Source organism: Haemaphysalis longicornis, unplaced genomic scaffold (genome assembly GCF_048455015.1).
Source record: "Haemaphysalis longicornis isolate Haplotype H1 unplaced genomic scaffold, Haemaphysalis longicornis Haplotype H1 scaffold_10, whole genome shotgun sequence".
Taxonomy (NCBI): Eukaryota; Metazoa; Arthropoda; class Arachnida; order Ixodida; family Ixodidae; genus Haemaphysalis; species Haemaphysalis longicornis.
Window position 1 is genome coordinate 38,949,287 of NW_027526204.1, and position 19,951 is coordinate 38,969,237.

The 19,951-nt window shown below is 43.9% G+C and overlaps 1 protein-coding gene across 2 annotated transcripts in view; it reads right to left on the bottom strand.

Annotated features, from left to right (window-relative positions):
• Positions 1 to 352: 352 nt before the first annotated feature.
• Positions 353 to 19,951, bottom strand: part of LOC144158390 (ATP-binding cassette sub-family C member 2-like) — a 147,633-nt gene continuing 128,034 nt past the window's right edge. For both annotated transcript variants that reach the window (XM_077689261.1, XM_077689260.1), the window contains 4 exons: positions 12,113 to 12,271; positions 4,993 to 5,159; positions 2,144 to 2,338; positions 353 to 767 (listed from right to left, as the gene is read on the bottom strand). In XM_077689261.1, the coding sequence (XP_077545387.1) occupies positions 605 to 767; positions 2,144 to 2,338; positions 4,993 to 5,159; positions 12,113 to 12,271 (684 nt within the window). In that variant the 3' untranslated portion in view covers positions 353 to 604. The remainder of the gene's footprint in view (positions 768 to 2,143; positions 2,339 to 4,992; positions 5,160 to 12,112; positions 12,272 to 19,951) is intronic.

Here is a 19,951-nt window from a genome sequence, read left to right on the forward strand (position 1 = left end):
TGTAGCACTCGCGCATATTCGATGCTGCTGCTAAATGATTCTATATGCCATGGCGGGTACTGCAGAGCTAACGCACACCCAACTAATGTTTCTGGCAACGGAAAATACACTACCTTCAACAGAAAAACGCGGAGCGTATATCTGCAGCACCTCTTGAGACTTCCGAGTAAAAGTGGTTAATTTTCGTTGCGTTGTGGCTTCTTCCTTAAGGGAATGAAAAGCGACGAATGTTTTGCCCGACCTTGTTGTTTAAAATGTTCAGAAATTGGACACTTTATCGTGAGCAAGACTTGGTGATGCAGCTTCTTCCATTGAAGAAAAGAAGGCAGGTTGCAACAGATGCACTGTCGTTTATTTCACCGAGTTGACCGGCGCATAGTGATAAATCAACAATGAAAGTGAAGTTCTGAATGTGGCACACATTGGGCTGGTCCTGGAAAAGGATTGAGGCCCTCATCATCACCAACGTTACCACCAAATCGCTTGCCCAGGGTCTTGGAAACTACTGCAGGTAGCAACTGGCAGAACGTGGCAGGCTGTGTAACCTCGGGGCTTGCATACATCAGATTCATAGCATTAGTTTAGTTCGATTTCCTAATGGTTGCTACAAGTGCGTGCTACTTTCCGAGGAGTGTCTGCCTGCTCTTGTAGCGCCTGATACAATTCCTGCCTTGAGAGCCATGTCGTAGAAGGTGGAGCTTCTGTCATTTAGCAGCTGTGGTATTGGACCATACTCCACCACCGTGCCGTCGCTCATTACAAGAATTCTGTTGGAATAGAACCAAAGAAATACATCTGCAATAAACATCATACCCAAGACGTTCTTGAAAGAAGGAACAAAGTTTTCTCCTTCCGCTCAGCTCATTACAAGCCGCATCGTCATGTGCTCGCTGGCTTTAATGCCTTACACCAGTTTGCCAAGGAAAAGGGAACTGTTATTTGTTTCTTTTTTAGTAAGTGCATTCGAGCGTTTGTACTGCAACGGATCTTTCTGTGACCTGGTGCTTCCTTTCAGTTGAGCACTTTGTAGGCCCACTATGAGCATATATAATTCCTTCCAAAACCTATCCTTACTGTCTGCCCTCCTGACATGAATGAATGCGTTGCAATGATACCTGCTCTTGCAAAAGAATTTGAACATGAGCCACTGGACTGAATGTTTCTGGGCGAGTTATTGGGAAAACTATTACCGGCCCCTCTTAAAGATTTCTCATTTCACAGTTACACAAGCATTAGTTTTCTTTCCTACACATAAGTCTCCAATGTATATATTTCTGCCTACTCTGACTAAGGCTCCATGTTTTACACACCTCTAATTTTTAACGAATAGCTACAACATCCAGCATTCACAATTTAAAAAGTCAAAATCACCTCCGTCTAACGAGGAGTGTGCTTGAAAGTCGAATCTTTTGCATGCGAAAGTCAAATAGCGAAGTGGAAAAGTCAAAGGCGCGGCAACCGAAGACAAAGTTTCAACCATAAAAGTATAAATTATCTGTGAGTCAAAGTCGAAACTTAGACGACAGCAAACGAATCTGTCACGAGAAAGCTGACACCCCGACCCACCCATCCTCGACGTTAGGCGATCGTCGTCATCCAAAATCCGAAAAAAGGAAAGCAAAAGACCCCTTCAACTCAGCCAAATTTTAAAGCCAACGTGGTCAGCAAACACAAATAAAATTCCGAGTGAGCCGAATGCGATGATAGCTCAATCTGTTAGGCGTCGGCACCATTAAGAGAGGACCATAGGTTTGATTCTAACCATGGGGAGCATTGTTTGTTTCATCATAATAATAGTCATCATAAGTGTGTGACTTCCCTTTAGGCAAAGTTGGCTTTCCTGCCGTTCGTTTTGTTTACGACATTGTCGGCGGCGGTACTATGAAAGCTTTGCTATCAAAGCAATGGCTACGCAATGCAGACGTACTGTTGTCGCTGCGAAAGCAGAGTGATGGCAGCAGATTGGGAAGCATATTCCCTATTCAGGCTAGAAATACAAACCACTGAATCCTGAGCAAGTAAAAATACGAGGCTATTGTTTGGGCAGTACAGGTCAGAATTCACCAAACTGCTAGTTGTATCTCTGTCACTGCTCCAACTATGGCTCATCTGTGTTGGACTGGAGAGGCAGCAACACACTCACCGATCGTAGTCTAGCACGGTGTGCAGCCTGTGGGCCACGGTGAGCAGGGTGAAGTTCGCGAAGCTCTCTCTCAGCGTGGCCTGTATGAGGCGATCTGTGTCACCGTCCATCTGCGAGGTGGCCTCGTCCAGCACCAAGATTCGCGGTCTTCGAAGAAGGGCTCGGGCGAGGCACACTAACTGCCGTTGTCCCACACTGTTCATCAAGCAAGACAAGTAGTGTTGTTAAAGGTTCGTAAGACGAATCTGGCCTTCATACCCAAATGGCATATGTGAAGACGATGCTGTTTGCAAACTACGCCATCGGGCCATTTAAAACGTAGATGGGTTTTTGAGATCTCTGAGCATAGCTTGAAAGATTTTATAAATCACGAAGATAAAACTGGAAACTTTGCTTTAGTGACTGCACATTCAATCTAATACCCTTATCGTCAAGTGTGCTGGTCGCTCAGTTATCACAGTATCAAATAGATTATCTGTAATATCACAGTTTGGTTTACCAAATTGATAGTGTCCAACGATTCTATTCGCTCACCTGTCCTTAACTGTTTCATATTCCCTCTTCGAAAAATAAATTCTTTGTTTTGTACACCTTTTCGTCCTTTTTATAGATTCTTCTAATAAATTTTAATGCTACATATCATTCAATGTCTCCAGGCTGAATTTATCTTTGTCCTAGGGGTGCGGTAATTTGTCCTCAAATTTTAGCTTTTGTTTCTCGATTTTGTCTCCATGCTATTACAGGCTTCACTAATTTCTTCTGACCCCCTCTGTGTTTCTCATTTTTAGATCTCACGAAATTAAGCTCTTTCTTTACCGATAGCAATTCTCAAAGTTGGCATGCGCTTCAACATCCAGAACAATCGCCAATCGATTTCATGCAACCACCAAGGCTTCCCAGTGTGGTTTTTTGTACACTATAGAATGTCTTTTAATGTAGAAAAGGTCCCTCAATATAGAAAAATGCGCTCATTTATCAACAACAAGAAGAAAGTGCAGACACGAACATATTTACAGCATAAATATTAGTCCTATAATCCGGGTGCACCCGCACAAATACTTGGGAGTGATCTTTACACAACACTTCAGATGGGATGCCCACATAAACCATTTCGCATCGGCTGCACTAGGAAGGCTGTTTTCCCTCAGACGACGCCTTCGATCAGGACCGCCAGAAACAAATAAATTACCCTACAACGCCTTTGCGAGATCTTTACTCGAATACTCTAGCATTATCTGGTTCCCGTATGCTAAAGTACACATAAATAAACTAGAGCAAATACAACGAAAAGCAATAAGGTACATTTACAGTTAGAACGACACAAATACTTCACCAACAGAACTACTGAGGAACGCCGGTATGCTTACCTTACAGAATCGTTCAAAGCTAGCGCGTTTAAAATTCTTATATCAAATGTTAAATATAAATCTAAACCTTGATACTTCAAATTATCTCACTAACATTGAAGCGAGGCCCACGCGGCATAATGAGACTTTAACATTTAAAGAATAGAGTTACCGCACTGATTGCCTTAAATATTCCTTCTTCCCACTAGCTGTAAGAGAATGGAACTGTATGCACTCATCGATTACGGATAGCGCACCCATAGAATGGTTCCTAACTCTAGTTGAAAACCACCTCCACGAAACAAATTAACCAGAACGACAGCGAGAATTTAATAAAAAGAGTCTACACGGTTTTCCTTCTCTCTCTTGGTCAATTATGATTTTCACTATTACTGAGTAGTTCTTCGTTAATATGTTTGGCTTGGTTTAGTAAAATGTTTAGTTACATTCGTTCTTCATCGTTGCTGTAAATATTGCCTCCAAATTCTGTCTGTGTTTCATCCTGCATTGAATTTGATTATGTTTTGTTGCTCTGTTTTTTCCATGAACTTGGTGACGTTTGATGCATGAGATTCGAGATTTAATATGTAATATGTAACCTTCGCTTGTCATGTAGAAAAACTGTCCCGCATGTTCATACTGTTCTCTTTCTGTATGAAAGAAAACCACCTTTGAATTTTGTGTACTTGAAACTCTGTATCGCCCCTCCTGCAAAAACACCAAATGGGATTGGCAGTATGGTAAAATAAATAAATAAATAAATAAATAAATAACAATGTGTAAAATTTCGACCGCAACTTAGTCGGTGACCCCAGTGGCTGCAATAGACCTGCCATCAGGGCGTGAAATTTTAAACTAGGAGTTACCTTCTTCCCAGACTGCCATTGCATTGAAATCCTCCAGTTGTTTTAGCATCAAGATGGCTCCTTAGGTCATACCTCAACTTATGCGCTAAAAATGCCAAAATTATAAAATTTTACCGACATTTACTACTTAGGGTGCAGCTTTGAGCTGTGGCTTTATTTAGTTTATAGCCAGCCATTGTGAGCGGCCGGTGGTAGAGAAGGTGCATTTGGTTATATTTTCATCGTAAGTTGACGATGGCAGTCGGTGTTCGAGGCTCCGTTAATGGGTATCCTTCGCTACGTGTAGTACGCTGTTTGCCGAATGACCGAATACGGCCAATAATTCATTTTAAAACGCCTACAAGTGGTGACGGCACGTGATGTCACGGCGTGAAACGGCCGACTTGGGCAGGAGGAGGGGCGAGCCGCGCTGCGACTTCACGTCTTCCTACGAAGTGTGTCAGAGTTGCGAACTGAACGCCGTCACAAAAAATACTGCTGGCAGCTTGGCTGACGACACCCCTTTCAGCACGGCCTGGGTCGTTGTCTAGTCTTATTTTGCGTTCAGTCTGCGAGTCAACGCCAAATATATTTGTCCAAAAGGCCCATACATCGATCACGCAATTACATTGTTAAACTCAATTACTAGCAACGTCACCTGAGGTTGCTGCCACCGTCTCCGGTCTCGAGTAGAAGCTTCATTGGCTGCCTGGCTACAAACTCTGAGAGATGTGTCTGGTCGAGAACTTTCCAGAGCTCCTCTTCCGTGTGTACATTGGTTGGGTCTAGGTTGGCACGCAGGGTACCTCGAACTAGACTTGGGTCCTGTTAAAAGGAGAGGAGCCGTCAAAATTGATGCATAGTATCTTCAGAGTGTGTCTCCGACGAAAAAATACCAAAGTTAATTATTTTGTTGTGTTAGAAACGGTGATCCTATAATTGGAGACGATTGGTTTCCATTTTCCAGCACGAAACTGTGTCTATGCCTTGAATTGGTGATTTTAGTGAGCTGGCATATTTCGCACTTTAGTCAGTTACTTTGGTGTTTTGCATTCCTTCACTTGGCTTCTTGCAATATCCAAGCCTGTATTTTTTTTAAATATTGAAAGAAGTTCTGGAGATCCTGCCAAAATTGGAACAGCGGTGATGTTTCGCGCTAGATAGTGCGTATGCTTTGGTCAGCCGGCTGGCGATAAATATTTGCTTTCGAGTAAACAGGTTCTAGCCGGCATCGCCATCCGCTTTAGTCAAAATAGAGCAATAACAATGCTGTAAGAACAAAGTACACAAATGAAGTTATAATATTAAAAAGTACTTTGTAAAATTCAAATAAATTGTGAATACAGTAAAGAAGAAAATAAGAAAGATGGAACAGCTGGAGGTTGTAAACAAAAAAGTAGGCATGATCTTCACCATTTCAACCATTTGAATCACATTGCATTAGCTGTTCTCCGGGTTTATTAAAAAGTATTTTGTGTGAACACACATGGTACTGCAGTTGGCGCGTGAGGCACGTATACGTTCGATTCATGGTAAAATGTCAATTACAATATTCGATGCAAAACTTAGATCCGTAGGCACATATATACACATTTAGCGTATAAATCGAACGTAAAACGTATAAATTTGAAATACACACATCGTCAAGTTCCGCTCACATGCACGAAGTAACCAAATTGCTAAAAATACATTTCTATATGCATATTAGATCAGCGCTTGGAAAAGCCAAAATTTCTGGTAGGAAGACCTTTGTCTCTAATATCCGAAGGATGGCCGAATTAGAATTCAAGAATTATTAGAAATAGAATTAGGCATTCTTGAATAATTAAAACCGGGAAAAGTGTTTTTTCTGGTATATGTCAACGATATTCCAAACTTTCATGTACACTCCGTATAGCCATGTATGCAGATCACATGAACACATTTTTCTCCAGCAGCATCATGGTCGGACTTAAGTATGAATAAATAGGCATTGATAAATTTTGCCGAACTCGTTGCCTGAAAATAGCCTACTTTTGGACCAATAATATAGAAGATGGATCAAGCCATTCATATTCAATGTTGTGGCAGCATGACCAACCAAGAGAATAGAGGTTTTTTAGGGCATGGTTTTATGAACAATTATGTGGGCGCTGGCATATAAAAATTTAAGTGATAACATTTTAAGAAATATTTGAGTTCACTACAGATTGAGTCGTTTATTATTGTTCTGGCTCGAAAAAGAGCGTTACAACACTCCTATCTATTCTAGACATTGTTACATAATATTAGCCTGTGGAACGACAAATAACACCAATTACAAATGGCTGATCATTGTTACAAAAGGGTGCTGTGTATATTTGCTATTTTTTACGAACATTGTGCCGACTTAGGAACGGGTCTACTGTATTGTGACTAGAAAAGAAAGAAGGAAGAGTGGCCCACACCACCAAGCCGGACCCTCTGAAGACGACGAAAGGGAGTTCAGCTGGTAGCACTGGGCTCATGTGTCGTGGCTGCTGATTAAATCATCAACTCATTTACAATGGTTCGCTTCAGTTGCCCTGCCATCGCGGTGATATATCTTCAGTACAGTATCACATAAGGCTGAACAACATAATTATTTAAAGATTTGACAAGTCATACACAAAGATAATCTTCACGAAATAACAACGACACTTGCCGCACCTACTCTTTCATATACCCGAAAACACAGGCACAGAAATTATGAACAAACTACGGCAGGCAGTCTTTTTTTAAAAACCGCAGACATACTGAACAAACCTGGAGACGAGGTTTATATCAATTGCATTAGACGCAAATATAAAATAATGGTGAAGGAATACCTTTTACGTAAAAAAATTTGGTTCAATAGGTGGAGCTGTAGATGCTGTTTAGACTTACTTATAGCGATAGGTTTGTAGCTGTATCTATATTTATAACGCAATGATAGCTTTACTGTGTAATGATAGCCTGCCTGTTATAGCCTAGTGCTGTACATGTTGTATACATTTTTATTGAACCCACACTAGTTTTTACCTTGTACTTTGTTTTATACTGCGTCATTTTTTTCTGTGCAACAGTACGAGTGCATAAGATCATCGTCACTTGTTTTCATGTTGTGATGCTCCTATTGCATGCTTTTCTGTCTCTACAAAATGCTTGTTGTGCAATATTTCATATTTATTGTGCACATGCTCAGAGAGAACTGGCAAAAAGGCGGTTGGGGATTTGTTGGGCTTTTGTTGGTATTAGTCCCAGCCTTGCTCTTCGGCCTTTCGGGGAAAAACATCCTTGAATGTTAGAATTTTATTCAGCAACGTTTTTCTTGTGGTTCTTGCGTTGGTATCCTGTTCGTTTGCGGCAAATATACAACCAACAATACATCTTTTTCCTATCACCTCAACAGTTTTCTAACAAGCCATGACATAAATACAAAAAATACCGCAGTTCCACATCCTCATCCGCACTAAATTCTGCCGGGTGGTTATTATGCTCACATTGCAAGCCATCCACACAGTGCTTGATTCTACCAGATTGAAGACTGGCAACACGATTTCGTAAATTGTACGTTCGATAAATGTGTCAAATTGTGCGCCCAGAGAACTATTATAGCTTTGGAAATATTGCAATTCCGTTTAAAACGTTTTATGAACAAAATACAATTACCATATTGACCACATTCAATGCTAAAGTAGGCAAGAATCAGGCTGGAGACAAGGCACTTGGGAACTATGGTCTGCGCTGTAGAAATAGCAGGGGGGACCTACTAGTTGAGTTTGCAGAAGGGAATAACCTACGCAATATGAATACCTTCTTCTGTAAACGGGAGAATCGTAAGTGGACCTGGAGGAGCCAGAATGGGGAGCATAAAAATGAAATAGACTTCATATTATGCGATAACCCTGGCGTCGTGCACGATGTGGAAGTACTGGGAAGGGTAAGGTGCAGTGACCACCGTATGGTAAGATCTCAAATTAGGCTAGATTTGAGGAGGGACCGCAACAAGCTAGTACGAAAGAAGCCGATAAATGAGCTAAAAGTAAGACGTAAAGTAGAAGAATTCAGGATAGCGCTGCAGAACCGATATTCAGCTCTTAACGAGGAAGCCGAGCTTACGACACAGGAAGCCAGCGACAACCTCACACGTATTATAACGGAGTGTGCAGTAAAAGTCGGGGGCACTATGGCTAGACAGGATACTGGCAAACTTTCACAGGAGACGAAAGATCTAATTAGGAAACGGCAAACCATGGAAATCTCTACCGCAGCTGACATAATAGAACTAGCGGAGCTTTCGAAGTTAATCAATAAGCTTAAGACAGCTGACATACGGAAGTATAATATGGAGAGGGTCGAATACGCTGTAAAGAACGGAGGTAGCCTGAAAGCTGTGAAGAGGCGTTGTCGTGGGGAAAAATCAGATGTATGCACTTAAAGATAAGCAAGGCAATGTCATCACAAATAGGGATAAAATATTCACAGTGGCCGAGGAGTTCTACAGGGATCTGTACAGTAGCCGGGACATCCAGGATAATGCCGAACGAGACAGTAGCTCAGAGGAGATAGACATCCCACCAGTAACGACCGAAGAAGTAAGGAAGGCTTTGAAAGAAATGAAAGGGGGCAAAGCACCTGGTGAGGATCAGATAACAGCAGACCTCTTGAAGGATGGCGGACAAATTGTACTTGAAAAACTGGCAAACCTGTATACGCAATGCCTAATGACCGCAATGGTACCGGAATCTTGGAAGAACGAGAACATCATCCTAATCCATAAGAAAGGCGACATGAAGCACTTGAAAAGTACAGGCCGATCAGCTTACTGTCAGTTGTGTACAAGGTACTTAAAAAAGGTAATCGCTAACAGAATTTCTGCAACCTTAGATTTCAGTCAACCTAAAGAACAAGCAGGGTTCCGTAAAGGCTATTCAACAATGGACCATATTCACACGATCAACCAGGTGATAGAGAAATGCGCTGAGTATACTGAACCCCTATATATAGCCTTCATAGATTATGAGAAAGCATTTGACTCGGTCGAAACCCTAGCAGTCATTGAGGCATTACGGAACCAGGGGGTAGATGAACATTATGTAAGCATACTAGAGGATATCTACAATGGGTCCACAGCTACCATCATCCTCCATAAGGAGAGCCGTCAAATACCTATGCAGAAGGGTGTCAGACAAGGAGACACAATCTCTCCATTGTTATTCACAGCATGTTTACACGAAGTATTCAGAACGTTGGATTGGGTCACGTGGGAGTAAGGGTTAATGGAGAATACCTCAGTAACCTCAGATTTGCTGATGACATTGCCTTGCTAAGTAACTCGGGGGACGAATTGCAAAGCATGCTTTCCGCACTGGACGGACAGAATACAACCGTGGGCCTGAAAATTAATATGCAGAAAACTAAAGTAATGATCAATAACCTCGGGACAGCACAGCGGTTTGAGATAGGTGGCGACGCAGTGGAAGTGGTAAGCGAATATATCTACTTAGGCCAAGTTGTGACCCCACATCCCAACCACGAGGCAGAGATAATTAGAAGGATCAGAATGGGGTGGGGTGCATATGGCAGGCATTCTCGTTTAATGAATAGCAGCCTACCATTGTCGCTGAAGAAGCAAGTGTATGACAGCTGCATCTTACCGGTACTCACCTACGAGGCAGAAACTTGGAGGCTCACTAAGACGGTTCAACCTAAATGGAGAACGACTCAGCGGGCAATGGAGCGTAAAATGATAGGTGTATGACAGCTGCATCTTACCGGTACTCACCTACGAGGCAGAAACTTGGAGGCTCACTAAGACGGTTCAACCTAAATAGAGAACGACTCAGCGGGCAATGGAGCGTAAAATGATAGGTGTTACATTAAGGGACAAGGAGAGAGCGGAGTGGGTCAGGGAACAAACACGTGTTAAGGAAATATTAGTAGAGATTAAGAAGGAGAAATGGACGTGGGCAGGGCATGTAATGCGAAGGCAAGATAACCGCTGGTCATTAAGGGTAACAGAGTGAATCCCTAGAGAAGGCAAGCGTTGCAGGGGCGGCAGAAAGTTAAATGGGCAGATGAGATCAAGGAGTTTTCGGGGATAAATTGGTCACAGTTGGCACAGGACGGATCTAATTGGAGAATAATGGGAGATGCCTTTTCCCTGCAGTGGGCGTAGATAGGCTGATGATGATGATGATGACCATATTGACATTATGGTGGGCGTTTAGGGCAGGTTCATCTATTCATACATTTAACTAGTCTATTACTCTGAAGAGGGATATGCGCCGCTGCTAAATGGTAGCAGCTATTTACCAGAATTTTGCGTATTGGTGACATGAGAATTCTTAGTGCAGTAGAATATGTAGAAAATGGTTGTTTTTAGAAAATCAGTGCGTTAGTGCCGTGGCGCCATCTCGTGTTGTCACAATGTGATTATTTTCGGTCAACTCCTTCTCATTTATTCTAATGGGACTCAAGTTCTATGTGCTCCCGGCGCCAAAAACTGTGCACAAAGGAAATCTTCTGTGCGTCACAGGGGCACAAAATGTTTCCATTTTCGACGCAACATCACTAGGTGTACTTAACAGGACAAATGATTTTGCGTGAGCATAACAATAAAAAGTTCCTTAATATTGCCGTGAGGGGTAGAAGCCTGTTCCCTCATTGTCAGGACCCTGGAAGACAAGCTGGCTGTGCGTCTGCTTGCATTGATGCTAGTCACATCAAAAGTGTCCAGCCTTCAGGTGGCTTTCACGCAAGCACCGGTTTCCCAGTTGTTGTTGATTGGGTACATTTGACACTACATTGCAATTCTGAAAGTATTTCAGCATGCTGTCTAGTGGACAACCCTCCATAAGTGATATTCTGCCTGGTGGCTGGGACAAATAGCAGGATAACTTTCATCAAAAGAACAAATCACGCGAATTACATGCCTATTTGCATTGCGATACCGCATCACCGCCGTCTTCGTGCATGCAATTGTTCGCACTAGTGAATCGGATCCTGCTTCCGGGGACGGTATCGCCTTCCAGCTGATCACATTAACCCACTTCCCTGTCATTTCTCTGAACACAACCGAGTCATTTGTCATGGAGGCTGTATGGGTGGATTTTGTGTTTTGCTGGAACCGTGCTTCTAAAGCTTCAATTTTGGTCTGGGAGGTTCAAGAAGACGCCCCCAAATCTCAGAAAACAAGGCGCACATGAACAATAAAGGGGGTTGATGCAGCACCCCGTTTGCCGAATTTCTTTTTTGCGGGTTTTTCTGGGCCGTAGTTTGTACCCTTCATGTGTTGTAGAGCCAATACGCCCTTCTGGAAAGCGAACTTTCTTTTATGATGACGATCACATTGATGAATGAGTGTGGGGGAAGTGAAAAAAAAAACGCTTCTCACGGCCGGTATCAAACATGACTGCTTTACATTATGAAGCCGGCGTGTATGTTCCATTTTGGCGTAGTCGAAGCGAACGCCAAGCTGCAGGTACTGATGCGTGCCGTCCAAAGCAATCTCAATAGTTAGCTAGGCCTGCGAAGTGCACACCCCGGTGTTACAGTGGGTATTCTAAAAAGCGGTGGGTGCCTCCAGAGTAGCACGTTCTCGCAGTGTGCTATTGTCAATTAAAGAATGTATAACGAGAAAACTTCGCATGCAATCATAGCCGTCGTTAGATGGAGGGGCGCATGATTTTTTGTCCTTTTGGGGGAATCATGGAACAGGCAGGCACACAGACCGAAACTTCAGCTTTGGCTAGCCAGCTAAAGTCCGTCTTTAAAAGTACTTGAATGGGTGGAAATACCTGCGGGATGACGGTGATTGCTGTTCGAAGCACAGGCAGTGGAACGGAGGCAATGTCTACGCCATCGATGAAGATGTGTCCCCCGGTGCTCTTTAGTACTCTCAGCAGGGCCAAAACGAGAGATGACTTTCCAGCTCCGGTTCGTCCCACGATGCCAACCTGGCCGGTGGAAGAATTTGGGCGAATAAGTGGCGGTGGGTAACAATTGCTTTTACTGCCTGGTTTGATACAGAAGACAACACTGCATTGCGAATCCGTGATATTTTTTAGCTCCGAGACTTGTTAATTTGTTTGGCTTAACTACGCATTCTCACGCCAAAGCTAACGCGAGTTCTTAAATATAGCATCAAGCTTAAACCTAGGAATGCAAAAATAAACTGTAAAACAACGACGTATGTCAGGAAATTTACAGCTCAGCTATCTTTGATGTCTAGACTACGGTAGGCCTGCACCTTCCTAAATGATTTCTCAATTTTAATGAAGCTTGCTGCTACCCTCGCCTAAACTCGGTTGATTGTGAGCTCCTCCCTTTTTGAGGCACACACGTACTGCCTTGGAGCCTTGCATCCTGAACACCTCGATCACACAGCTAACACCTTGTCACGTGATGTCCGTCCAGTAGTAGCCATTGACATTAAAAAAGCATTCTCCCTAGCCATATGGGGATAACGAAAATTTAGTAGGCACGCAAGACAGCAGGGGAGATTTTTTCCACACCGGATAATTGCATAGGCTTTGTCGCGACCAAGCATCGAAACCTCAAACTTTGGAGGCTTTGCACGACCAACTGCAAGGGGAAGAACACGACCTTTGAATGTGACAGCGAGGAAGGTATTGTCAAAGCTCGTGCCAAGTGATGGGCCCACTACGCCTTAGGCTACAGGAAAAGCAGACCCTATTCCACCTAGTTATAATCGGCTGGCATCACAGTCTGATGTATTCGAATGAACAGTGCCGCCACGCCGCACATCTAGGCTCGCTTTCAACTACCCCTTGGCGATAGCGTCTGCAGACTATGTGAATCACTTGACAGCCAACAAGCCGCTGACCTCAACCATTTTCTAGGCAACTGACCTGCCTTGCAGGACTAGCGAACCTAGACTCATGCTCTAACGCTTCATCAGGCCAGGCCACAGAGCAAAACTAAGACGGTTTCGACTGCCTTCTCTACTACATTTGTGAAGCCAGCGTGCAGGAGGACACTAAATTGAGACACTCACCCCTCTTCCTCTAACTCCTCCCCCCAATCTACTACTCTAACGATGACCAAGGTCAACTCACGGATTGTAGTTAACTTTAATAAATACAAATACCAACAGCAACAACAAAAGCGACCACGATGGCAGTAGCTATAGAGAGGGTTTGACACAGCGTACGCTTAGACACGTGCTGTGGAGAGTAATCGTTACAAAGACCCAAATACCGCACGCAATGACTGGCTCTGCATTGCAGTATTTCTGTGTTCGCGTAGACTTGGCGGCATGTACAATGTTCACCGCATCTGACACCTGTCGCTGCCCTGCACAGGGTGAGCTTCGTGCCTGTATCCTACAGGAGGAAGGATGGCCTGTCGCTAACGTCCCTCTGGATAGGAGATGTTTGGGTAGGTCTTGTGGCAACTATTTTTTTTTATGTTATTGTCGGCATGAACGAGAATTTCCCTCGCCTTTCGCCTCGACTGATTGATTGCCTGGTTTAACATGCCGACACTACACAGGCGAGGAGGCACGGTGTAGTGGAGGACTCCGGATTAATTTTGACGACATGGGCATCTTTAACGTGCGCCGAAATCTCGAACAAACAGGTGTTTTTGCTGTTCGCCTCCATCAGAAACTGCCGCGGCCCGGAATCGAACCCGTGTACTTGTGGTCAGCAGGACAACGCCACAGCCACTTAGCCACCGTGGCAGCTTCGCCATTCTTTTTCTCGGTGGTATTGTTGATGCCAGTTCGCCTATTTCAGATTCCTAGGAGAGAATTTGCGAAGTGCTCATAATAACTCAAGCAACGGTGTGGGGTACAAATATGAGGAGTTGTCGGCCTGAGAATGAAGTCTGGTCTGACAGATTCTGTTAACCGGATTTGAACACAGTTCAGTACGATTTGACCTGGTTTACATCGTCTTACCTCGTTACAATATGACTTACGGCAGTTGCCACTTTGTCGTGCCTGCCGGAGAAAATACGTACCCGGAGCGTGTAACAGCTCCGTTTCAAAGGTTATACTGTGGTAGCTGCTATTGGTTCTATTAAGTGTTATCTCACTTTGGAGGCCACCAGGCTGCCGTGCTAAAACATTATTTGGCTTTCGTTCGGTTTGGCTTCGCTAAGCTTCTCTCGAGACCGTTAAATTTTGTGCTGTATTCTGATCTGCAATTTTATTAAACCCTGCAGCTAGTAATCGAACGTATAAGCTTCTAGGGCGTCTTTGTCGGCTTATTGGTGATCTGAAACGGTCGAACTAGTCATGTTTCTAGAGCACTGTCTTTGACATCGCCTTGAAAACGGCTTTTCGTTTGTCCATATTGGGATCTCTATTTCTTTGGTGGGATAGTACAAAACAAAATACGGAGCACAGGAAAGACAGCGTATCCATCCTGCGGACTGCCGTCACCCTGATGTTTATAAAGAATACAGGCATCTCCTATCGATAACCAGACACATAGCTCGTTGCAAGGATTGTGACTAGAAAGCCGATCTTCGACATTTGTGGTTTGTACCCTTCAACTCGAAACACTTTTATTGTTTAGCTCAGCTAACGCGTGAAGCTCGTAGTCCACCGTGTCATCGCTAACATTCCGAAAGGGTCAGCGTAGAGCCCATGGAGGGCGCAATGCACATTTAAATTTATTGTATACCTTTCGGACGCGTAAAACACAAAAATTGTAACTACTCCAGAGCAAGACAGCGTTCCTTGGTTAGAATTCTTTTCACGAGGACTCAGCCCCGCAAAACACCTAAGCTTGCAATGCCGGGCTTTGGTTTTTAGGGCACAGCGGCCACTTTAAATTTTCTTTATTAATATCCATCCCTTCGTTAAAAAAACACCATAGGGCTAATATGCGTTGAGCGCGACCGCGGGAGGCGCAGAATAGGCTGAGCTGGCATTTGTTGTCCGGTTCACTCAGGCTCTCTCCCCTGTTGTTGATTGGCTCTCGGCTGACTTTTGGCGCATGTCGGCACCAGATTTTACGTGTGCGTAAGGTTATATCTTTCGATCGTAGTAAAAGACCTCAAATCACGTGCACTACCTCAAGATATGATTTAAATAAGTGCGCGGGGCAGCAGGGAAGTCATGAAGCAAGCTCACGCGCAACGCTTGCCTTTGATGCAGGTTTTTTGCGTGGCCGGACTTCATGTTTGTCTCCAGGCTACAGAGGACGCTTCCTTGCCTCCCCAGCTACTTACTATGTGCCCGCCCTTCCGCCCCCTGCCGCCGGAATCCAGCGGCCCGTAGAGCACCATCATCCTACAGCATTCTGCCCTCCCCTGCTTCCGTCTCTCCTGGTGCCCGTAGCTCAAGCTACGTGACCACGAATTCATGGTCACAAGGCAGCGACGCACGTCTGACGTCACCCTTAAAGGATGAAAGCATCGGTAAAAGCGACGCACTCTTCAGCGGACTCGGCAGAACGGCAGTCATGTGCCGCGCTCACACGCAACGCTTGCTTTTGATGCGGGTAAATAATTCCTCATCCCTCTTCGCGAAACGTACCAAATACGTTGCCTATCTTGTGCTGCCGAGCCCTGGCTGTTGCGTTATGATTGCTGCCAACTGCCTTCATGTCCTACGAGCGCTTTTGCTGTTGTCCGGGGATATAGAGGAAAAGCCCTGTCCTATACCTCGCTCTGCTGCTACTAAAACGTCTAGCGATCTTATGTCCGTGCTCAGTGGTATACAGTCCTGTCAGGCGTTCCTACCTGAAGAGGTTAGGTCAATTCGTTTTACACTATTGTAAAATGCTCAAAAATTTGAAGACATAACTAAAAGGCTTTCAAAATCAAAAGAGACAGCTCAGGCAAAGCCACCGTAAAAGAGAAAGTTGACGATTTTCAGAACCTGGCCGAACAAAACTGCGGCAATATTGTTAACCTAGTTGCTCGGATGGATGGATTTGAGGTCCAACTACGACGCTGTAATCTTGTGCGTTATGGCTTTGAAGATGCTGCTCATGAAACTTGAACACAGTCCGAGAGGGGCATCGTTTATTGGTGTAGTACACACCTCTAGAGTACACTCCCGCAGGGAGATGTTGAACGCGCCCAACGAATTGGTCATTGTCGTCGTTTGAAACATAGACTCATCATTGTCCAGTTCAATCATTTTAAAGACCGCGAACAAGTACTATCCAACGCCGAAAATAAAGGGCGCTTACTACAGCGTAAGTGAAGATTTTTCCCCGAGCACCCGCAAAGCCCGCAAACACCTTCTTGAATTTGGTAAAGCATCGCGCAAAACACACAAGCTCCCCTACGACAAACTAGCCATTTGTAAAACCACTTACGTTTTTTCTCATGCTTCCTTAAAAGTAATTCCACAACCCCCCCCCCCCCCCATAGCTATCTCTTTCCGCTCACGCGCAATCTAAAACACACGCAAAACTACTCAATCGTATACACTCACACACTCACTCTCATACCGAAACGCGATTCACATTGCAACCCTATCGACATTACCGAATGCAATATCGTTCTGTTAACTGAAACTTGGCTTAACCCTTCCGTTTCTGATTTTGAATTACGTCCCTGTTTTACGTGCCTCATTATTTTTCGGCGTGATCGTCATGATAAATGGGGTGGTGGAGTTCTCATTGCCACCCACACCAGTTTAAATGGCACAGAGGTAGCCGTTCTCTTTCCTTGAAACAGTGTTCGTCAACTGCGAAAATTCATATCCGCACCTTATCATTGGAGTATATTATCACCCTCCAGATGCTGGTGGTTCCTTTGTTGCTAACTTCCACAATGTACTTTATCTCTTGCTTACCTCTTAACCTTGCATACCTAAGATATTATTATACAGAAAATATGTGTCCTATCCATTCACCGTTGACCGGGCCACTCACAACATAGATACTAAATTTTTAATTCTGAAATCACACCACTTGATTCATGTAAATACCTTGGCGTTACCAAAACTTCAGGTCTCACCTGGTCATCCTACGTCATGAATATTACCAATGACGCTAACCGTGTACTTGGCTATCTTCGAAGAAACTAACGCCTCGCTCCACGTTCCGTTAATCCTCAATTAGTTAATACTTGCCCGCCAAAGCTAGAATACGTATGTGACGTTTGGGATCCCCATCAAATTACTCTTAGTAACACACTTGAATTGATCCAGAAAAGGGCAGCCAGATTTATGTGCTCAGATTACTCCTATCTGACCGGCGTAACCGAACTCAAATTTCAAGCTAACCGTGTTGATCTAGTCTCACGGCGCCAATTTCACAGACTATGCCTTTTTTATCGTTTTTATCATTCCATGCACCTAAACCAGGTTTTCAATCGTGCTCATCGCCTTTCGTGTCGACTAAACCATTCCAAAGCTGTTTATCCCGCTCGTGCTTATAATTCCGTCCACCATTCTTCATTTTTTCTTGAAACATCTATGGACTGGAATGATCTGCCTTTTAACGTCGTGCACCACTTCTGCATCACTAATTGCAAATAAGCCATGCAAAAATCATCTTTCAGTGACTTATCCCCTCATGTAACGGCCTTAGCGTGGCCTTAATAGTATAATAAATAAATAAATAAATAAACATAACAAAGCTGCATTACAGAAGGTGAACGCGTCAGTCAGCATGTGACAAAAGGAGTATATAAATAAATAAATAAATAAATAAATAAATAAATAAATTTTGGCGGCGCCGCAGCCGGGCACTAAAAGAGTGATGGCTCTGGGAATGAGCGACAAGCGATGAATGCGCCACCTGTGCGCAAGCAGCTACGGACGTTACGAGCGTGTAATTAAATGGGGCCCCAGTTTTTGGGTGCACGAAATAGCGTCCTGACTTCTCTCGGCTCGTCTCTACGTCGCGTTTGCGACAAAATAAATAAATAGAAAATATATTTCTGATACCGCTCTGGAAGGAAAATTTCCGGCGTCGCCCCATTCCTTGCGAAGTCGGTCCAGTACGGAGCGCGACCAGTCGCAGCTGGGCATTAAATTCGCTGTCGAGAAGTATTTCGAACAAAGGAAAACGCCCGCTTCTTCTAAGAGAAAACAGCGAATATGCAAGACGAAGGAAAAATCAGGCCTTCTGGATTTTCGACTTTGGCAGAAGGCACTACGATTCGCGCAAATCGCATGTAATGAGATGGTAAAACAGCTTTTGTAGCCAAGCCCTACGTATGCCAAGGGTTTGCGGACATGTCCCATATGGAGCAAAAAATGTAGGTGTACTTCGAAATAAGTTATTGTGTGTATAGCGCCTCCTGGTTTTGTACCAGGCTGCTAACCAGTATTTAGAAAAATTGAGCAAAACATTAGCAATGGAGCACGATAACAACGCCCTCGTCGGTTCATGTTCGGAGGCTGTGCTCGTGTACACGGCATGGAGCAATACCCGCTTGATTCACAAAGCGATCAGGGTTTCTAATTCCTCTGATAAAGGAAATCGTAGAGACCTAGAAATGACACGCCCAATTTTCATTACTGCTTTTCGGCACTAATAAAAAGTCAGCACAGAGTGTAAAAAGTCAGCAAGCAGAGGCGTTAGTGCTAGCAGGTTTCCATTATTTCGGCAGGTGCACCGCCATAACATGTTTCCGCTGTAACACATACGCACGCACACACGCACACGCGCGAGCACACACACAGACGTTTGCGAACGCCGGCACACACGCTCACGCATGCGAACACGCCCATGCCCGCACCCATGCACGCATACTTGTATGCGAATCACTTGTTTGCTAATCACCCTATATAAAACCGGTGAAAAAGATAAACCTTGCAAATTCAGACCCGTTTCACTAACCTGCGTTTCGTGCAAGTCTTCAGAACATATTACATATTCATGTCCGATCAAGCAACTTTAAGACAATAAATTTTTCACGCCGTGGAAACGTGGTTTTCAGTCAGGTTTATCTTGTGTAACGCAGGTAGATGCTATTTTCTTAGATTCACAAAAACCTTTCCATGTTGTTCCGCACAATCGTCTCTTTACAAAATATCGTTTTTAGGCCTACCCAAATATCTCCTAACATGGGTGCAAGACTGCTTGAGTGATCGCCAGAAGCAAGCGCTCGTTACTTGAGTTTCACCATCTGCTGTTAGTGTTTTATCTGGAGTCCCACAGGGCTCCCTCCTTGCACTAATACGTTTTCTTATTTTAATCAATGATCTTATCATCCGAATAAATGCACTGTAGCGTTATAGGCTGACGATTGCATCATATATCATCCTGTGAAATGTGCCGAAGACGTCGATGTAACACAAACAGACCTTTACGGAATTATCACCTTGTGTACAGAATGGCGGATCAATTTACACATTTCGAAATGCTATTATGTCCAATTTACGAACAAGAAAAACAACATGCACTATTCATTATCCTTGCAGAATAGTAGAATGCAGACTGTGCACACGGTAAATTATCTTGGTGTGACTCTCAACGAAACATTAGACTGGACCACCCAAATCGACGCAATAATCAGCAATAGATATCCTCTTCTTTATTTCTTCCAGAGGAATTTTAAGGACGCCTCCCAAACACTAAAAGAAACGCTTTTTTTTTCCCAATATAAGACCAGTACTTGAATACGCATGCACAGCATGGGATCCCTTTACTGCAATATTGCAAGAAAAACTAGAGAGAGTTAAAACGCCAGCTGCT